The sequence below is a fragment of the Coffea eugenioides genome, unplaced genomic scaffold, assembly GCF_003713205.1.
Source record: "Coffea eugenioides isolate CCC68of unplaced genomic scaffold, Ceug_1.0 ScVebR1_2694;HRSCAF=3769, whole genome shotgun sequence".
In the NCBI taxonomy this organism is placed as follows: domain Eukaryota; kingdom Viridiplantae; phylum Streptophyta; class Magnoliopsida; order Gentianales; family Rubiaceae; genus Coffea; species Coffea eugenioides.
In genome coordinates, this window is record NW_020863204.1 from 7,997 (window position 1) to 14,401 (window position 6,405).

The window sequence follows — 6,405 nt, forward strand, 5'->3', positions numbered from 1 at the left end:
AGCACAAAATATGAAAGTTGTAGGGAATGATATTTTATAGTTTCCTACAAAATTTCAGCTCAATATGAGCACTGTAGCTCATGAAAATACAAAATTACCCCTAAGACTACCCTAGGTAGAGTCCAGCAGACAGTTTTGACATTTCCTCATGTTGACTGTGTTTTTCACCTTGATCCGTACCAAACCAGTCTTTGGCTAAAACATGAAACTTTTAACCCTATGTTTTAGCTTTCTAAAGCCACTAAGAACACCTCAATCGGACTTCGGTAGTCTGAATTATGGCCATTGAAACATAGTACGGTTAACTGGCCTGTCGGTAGGAATCTGGTACTGTAATTTGTGAATTTGACCTGGATACATTGCAAACTGGACTAAGTGGTCTTCATCAAAGTTGTAGCTCTCTACCTTAGATTCGAAACGGTATAAATTTTACCCCAATCCGATAAGCGTAGCTTCGGTTGTGTCCGTTACATAAAACAACGTCAAATCTATCTTTTGTTTTCAACTTAAACTTCATTTCCGCACATATCCTTAGCTTGATTTTGTACTTGTATGACTTTGAGCCTAATGAATAGATATTGAAATGAGATTATTTTGTGTGTAACTTTGGGGCTGATTGAGGAAAAGAACGAAGCCATAAATGGCTGGAAAATACATAAATACAAAGGGCGTGCTGCCTGAATTTACGCTCGAGGACTAGGTAGATACTTGCGACTTGAATAAGGCTTGAGAGCGAATACCACTTGAACCATCTAGGATATTTGCAACCTCTTTTATCAAGGCACATAAGTTGGATTTCGGCCGAACCTTGTACCCTTGGAAAAATGAAATTTACGACTAATAAATACAAATAGTTTACTCATGTCCTTTCGTTTAAATGTACTCTTTTCACTTCCAAAACTATATTTATCCTTTGTACTAATAGTTACTCGGATTTTCTCTGATTCACCTAAACTTTGGATGGTTTAACCGTAATATTTTCCCTTGGTTATTATTAGGGTTCCTTGGTGATTGAGAGTATTATCCGGAAGGAAACTTTGGACGTTATTTTGCTTAAATAGGTGAGTGTTCCTTGTTGTTATGTTACTCTTGACTATATGCCTTGTTCCATGTTATGGATATTTGATTGAATGTTAAATGCTTTCAATGATTGCTAAAAATGAGTTTTCTAGGCTCGTGTGTAGTTTATCGCACTCGACCTAAATGAATATGAAATTTTCAATGATTGAACGATTATAAGTGCATGAATGTAAGCCATTGGCTGAACTGGGCCCTGCCCTTCGTTACCGGTCGACTCGAGCCAGAAGCGGACTCGGTCGGCCGATTTGGTGACCCTGGGTGAACGTTCGGTATACTCGAGTATTACCTTGTTATCGGGTGGAGTCCGGCCAACGTCCGGAAAGGGGTGAAATGAAATGAATGAACGAGTGGCAGTGAATGAAATGAAGGGTTTTACTTACCAAAAATGCATTTGAAATGATTGGAGGAATAAGGAAATGAAAGGAGAATGAATGAATGGCTCCATGTGAGCACGTATCCTTTTAATGAATGTGTTATTTTCGCTTTATATTGTAAATGTTTCTTGAATTATTTGTCATCTATGGTTAATGCATTGATCTTATTGTTTGTCTATGTGTTCAGGGGTACTTGATACTCTCTCGATGACCATTAACTTTATAGTAGTTTCTGGGAAGCTCCGGTTACTCCATAAAATAGGAGGTGTAGACTGTGTAGTTTTACGGTCTTGCTGAATCCTTGTGTTTTTCCCATTCAATAATTCAAGATCCTATTGACCATACCTTGGGCTTGGAATCCAAAATTATAAAAAAGAAGGACTTTGTCCAACTCCAGTGATTAATTGTCATCACTAATCTAGTACTACTGATAAACACCTACTTTATTATTATTATTATTATTATTATTATTATTATTTTTGGGCCTCAATTGGGATTTTCCAAATTCGCGGGTACTCTGCTTACCAGCAACCCCCCCGCCCGGCCCCGCCCCGCCCCGCCCCGCCAAAAACCCAAAATAAATGAATGAAGTTCTGTTCATTCAAATGGTTCATTTTGAATTTCTTCTTTCCCTCCCAAATTTGACCCGAGTAATCAACCAATCATTTGCTGGACTAAAAAAATGAGAATAGCAGAGATCTCCTCGCCGGAGCTCAGACGTAGCCACGATCAAGAGTCCGGACCTCACTCTCACACACTTTCACAAATCGAGTCATCAATTAAACAACTCGAACTCCATTCTCCTTCCACCATCTTACCGGAAGCTCTCTCCTCCGACCTCCGTTATGCCCTGACTCAGCTGACACAGCTCGCGCCCTTCCCCAACTCAGTTTGTCTCAGCATCTGGAAACTCAGCTACCGACTCTGGAATGCCTGCGTCGATCTCTCCAACGCCTTCGCCGCCAGCGGCATCAAATCCTCCGAAGAGCACGCTAAGCTCCGTCAAGTCTCCGCTGACCTCCTCTTCCTCGCCTCTGACGTCGTCGGTATTCCTTCCCCGGCATTCAAGTGCGCCTCCTTCTTCTACAAGACCGGTCGCGTTTGGCACGATCTCAACAAATTCGACCTCGCGAGTAGTTGCTTCGAAAAAGCTACGGATCTCGTATCCAAAGTTGAAATTAGTTCAATTTCAGATAACGATGAGCACAAGCTTGTGTTAAATCTAAATCTAGCTAGATCCCGGACTGCTTGGGAAGTTTCTGATAGGAATTTGTCGATTATGTTACTTAGTCGGTCAAAAAATGCACTGTTTGGAATTTCAGAGAACTACAAAGCATTAGCATCTCAGTATTTGATGTTCGGAAAAGTTATTTTGTCGAAAAATGAAGTTTCTGGAGTGAATGAAGCGTTAAAATTGATGAATGAAGCACTGGAGTTGTGTGAAAAGGGGTTGAGGATTGCGAAGACAACAGAGGAGACTTTAGCACTGAAGGATTTGAGAGCAAAAGCGCTGCGCTTCATAGCCGCTGCTCATTTGCAGAGGGATGAATTTGATAATGTTCTCAAGTGCGTGAGAGTTTTGAGGGATGGTGGCGGGGACCAGCACCCAAGTTTGAGCGTGTTGGCCATGAAGGCGTGGTTGGGATTAGCAAGATATGGGGAAGCAGAGAAGGAGCTGAAAGGCATGGTAATAAATAAGGGGATTCCAGAGGGGGTTTGGGTCTCTGCAGTTGAATCATTCTTTCAGGCAGCTGGCACGGCTGGTGCCGATACCGCAAAAAGCGTGTTTTTGGGGCTATTAGGAAGGTGCCACGTCAGTGCTGGATCAGCTTTTAGAGTGGTAAACAGGGTGGTTGGAGATAGTGGAGGCGGCAGTGGGGAAGGTTCAAGAGTGAGGGCAAAAGTGGTGGTGGAACTGGTGTCTGATGAGAGGGTTGTGGCGCTTTTCGCTGGAGAAGAGGCATCTAAAGAGAGGACTGCGATGCATGCTCTTCTTTGGAACCGGTAAAAATCCATACATTTTTCCAGCTCAATGTTTCCACATTGTAAAGTATGCAAGTTAAGTAGATGTCTAAAGTTTGATACTACTATATGATTGAAATAGCATTTTGATATAACTGCTCTCGTATTGAAGGAACATGCAAGTCCTGCCCTGAGAATTTTTTCCAGTTTTTTTTTTTTTTAATCGAGGCCACTGTGTGCTTACTGAATTGGTGAGGTTTTAAAGACAAATTGATCCTCCCTCCCCACAGCCAGCTTCCTGTTTTTGTTGCTTATCATAAGCTTCATTCATTCATCAATACTCCAATTCTGAAGAACACTCATATTACATGGCACTGCCCAAAGATGGTATGAGTTTTTGTTGTTGCACTTGCACCCATGGCACTTGATGACAGAAGGCAAAGCTTCATTGAACAACTGAACAATTTTGAGATAGTGACAACTTGTGGATTTCACTCTGTCAATTAGATTTTTTAACCTTTTTTTCTTTCTCTTTGCTGAAATTGCTTTGCAGTGCTGCAGAACATTTTCGATCCAAAGATTTTCAGATCAGTGCTGAGCTGTTTGAAAAGTCTATGCTCTATGTCCCTTATGACTTAGAGAATAGAATGCTCAGAGCAAAGGGCTTTAGAGTTCTCTGTCTCTGTCACTTAGGCCTTTCACAACTAGATCAAGCTGAAGAGTACATTACTGAAGCAGAAAAGGTCTATACATATTTGGATATGATTCACCAAATGCTTTGTGTTGTGCAGCTCATTATCCTAACGTCTATCTAATTTTGCAGCTTCAACCTGATATAGCTAGTGCCTTCCTTAAGGTGTGAGATCTCTTCCCTAAAAGAGCAGAAGATTTGGTTAATCTTCTTGTGATGTTAATATTTTCTTACAGCATCCATATGCTTCTCATTTTGCAGTTTAAAATTTACCTGCAAAGGAAGGATCACTGTAATGCAATAGCTCAGGTGCAAGTGATGTCAAGCTGTCTTGACTTCAGTCCTGATTTCCTCTCACTTTCGGCACATGAAGCTGTTGCCTGCCAATCTCTTCCTGTTGCAGTTGCTTCTTTGTCCCATCTCCTAAACTTCTACTCCTTAGGAAAGCCAATGCCAGCCATGGAAGTTGCAGTTTTTCGGACCTTAGTAACAATTCTTACAAAAGAGACTGGCCATGCATCTGATATTCTACAATACATTAAACGTGCTCTTGATAGGGTATCTGAGATTGGAGCTGACTGCTTTTTTGGAAAAGGTGAGGTTGGAAAACGGGAAAAGAATTGGTTTGCAGTGAATGCGTGGAATTTTGGGGTGCAAATGGGGAAAGAAAAAAGTTATGGACTATCAGCACAGTTTTTCAGATTGGCGTCAGAGTTCTATAGCATCAAATTTGATGCAGACATAGAGGATTACAACTTAATGGTCTGTAAATCATTGATATTGTGTGTTTCTGCAATTATTGCTGATGAAAAGCAGACAAATAGCACGCTGCTAGAAACTGAAGTTAAAGCAGCCATTGAACTGTCAGATAGAGCTGGAAAGGTAACCAAACACATAATCAATCATTGTTCATGGCTTCAAATTTACCAGTAAAACTTTAACTTCTGATCAGAGATCATTGTGTTTGCTGTCAAATTAAGTTAAAGTTGGCTCTGGAGGAGCATGGTTGTGAAAAGTTGTATTCACCAGTACCAAATGTTTGATTGTAACGAAGTGTTTATTTGTTAATTGCAGATTTTATTATCAAGCTCTGCAATCTCTTTGCAAGATGAACATAAAGAAACCAGCATAGAGTCTGACTTCATTTTTATGCACGCTTGGAGTGCCTACGATCTATATTCAAGGCTAAGTGACATGGGACAAAAGCAGATGCTTTTGATAAGAAGCTTTGCTAGTTCTAAATCTTGCAATCCTTTGCATCTTCTTCAGATCGGTCTTGATGCCTCACAGGGACCACGATCCAACCCTGAAGTAGCTGGTTTTGCCCTGAATTCTTGCCTTTCTGCTCTCCTTGCTTCCCCTTCTCCTGATTACCAATATGTGGCTTTAATTCTGAGGAAATTAATTTCTGTAAGCACTATTTTTAAGGGTGATACAGATGATGCAGTAATTAGCATATACAAACAAGCAGACCGAATCATGGTGGGTTTGAAGGAAGGGGAGTATCCCACTGAAGAGGCAAAATGGCTTTCCATGACAGCATGGAACCGAGCAGCACTTCCTCTGAGGTTGGGACAGACTGAAGTGGCAGAGAAGTGGATGAATATTGGGTTGGAATTGGCGAAGAAGGTTCCAGGTATGCAAACTTATAGGTCCTGCATGGAAGATTTTGTTTCTGGCTATGAGAAGAGATTCCGTGAACTCGGAAATGGTGAAAACAGGCCAATAATGGTGTCGTGACGTTAGATTTTCTGTGTGGACCGTTGATTAATAGTAACCAATTTAGCCTTTTACTTGTTTACTCGGGTTCCAGCATAGAATAGCTTGCATATAATTCAAATTTTTGTTTATCTCCCTTGCATATTGTTCAGAAATGTACCAGCAATGTCTTCAAGGTTCTTGTTTCTCTATCATAGGATGTGGGCTTGTTTGCTAGTATTTCCATTTGTAGCTGGCATATTTCCCCAGCAAAGCCTTAATTGGTTAGTGAACAACTGGATATATCACTCAACTTTCCATCACCGCATTCTAGTGCATCTGTTGGCAACAGTTTGATTTGATTTAACTTCTACACATCGTTGTCATTATACCATATAATCTCTATAATAATGTTATAAAATTAGGTGGAATTTTTTCCTTTTCTATGATAAGAAGAAAAGATAATTATCAGGAAAAATGCAAACGCCCGTATAATATACTATTGATCATAGAAATTCGAATAATAACATATTTTCTATTCTGTAACACAGTGGCTGCATATAACCAAGATCAAGACTGGGAAAGCGTATCATACCAAGC

At 40.5% G+C, this 6,405-nt stretch overlaps 1 protein-coding gene across 1 annotated transcript; it reads left to right on the top strand.

Moving 5' to 3' along the window:
- Window positions 1–2,136: 2,136 nt before the first annotated feature.
- On the top strand, window positions 2,137–6,118 carry LOC113757069 (TPR repeat-containing protein ZIP4-like). The gene is made up of 5 exons (XM_027300475.1): window positions 2,137–3,458; window positions 3,970–4,159; window positions 4,240–4,272; window positions 4,369–4,989; window positions 5,182–6,118. Exons 1-5 carry the CDS (start codon window positions 2,137–2,139, stop codon window positions 5,845–5,847), a joined length of 2,832 nt encoding a protein of 943 aa, XP_027156276.1. The 3' UTR covers window positions 5,848–6,118.
- The last annotated feature ends 287 nt before the right edge of the window (window positions 6,119–6,405 follow it).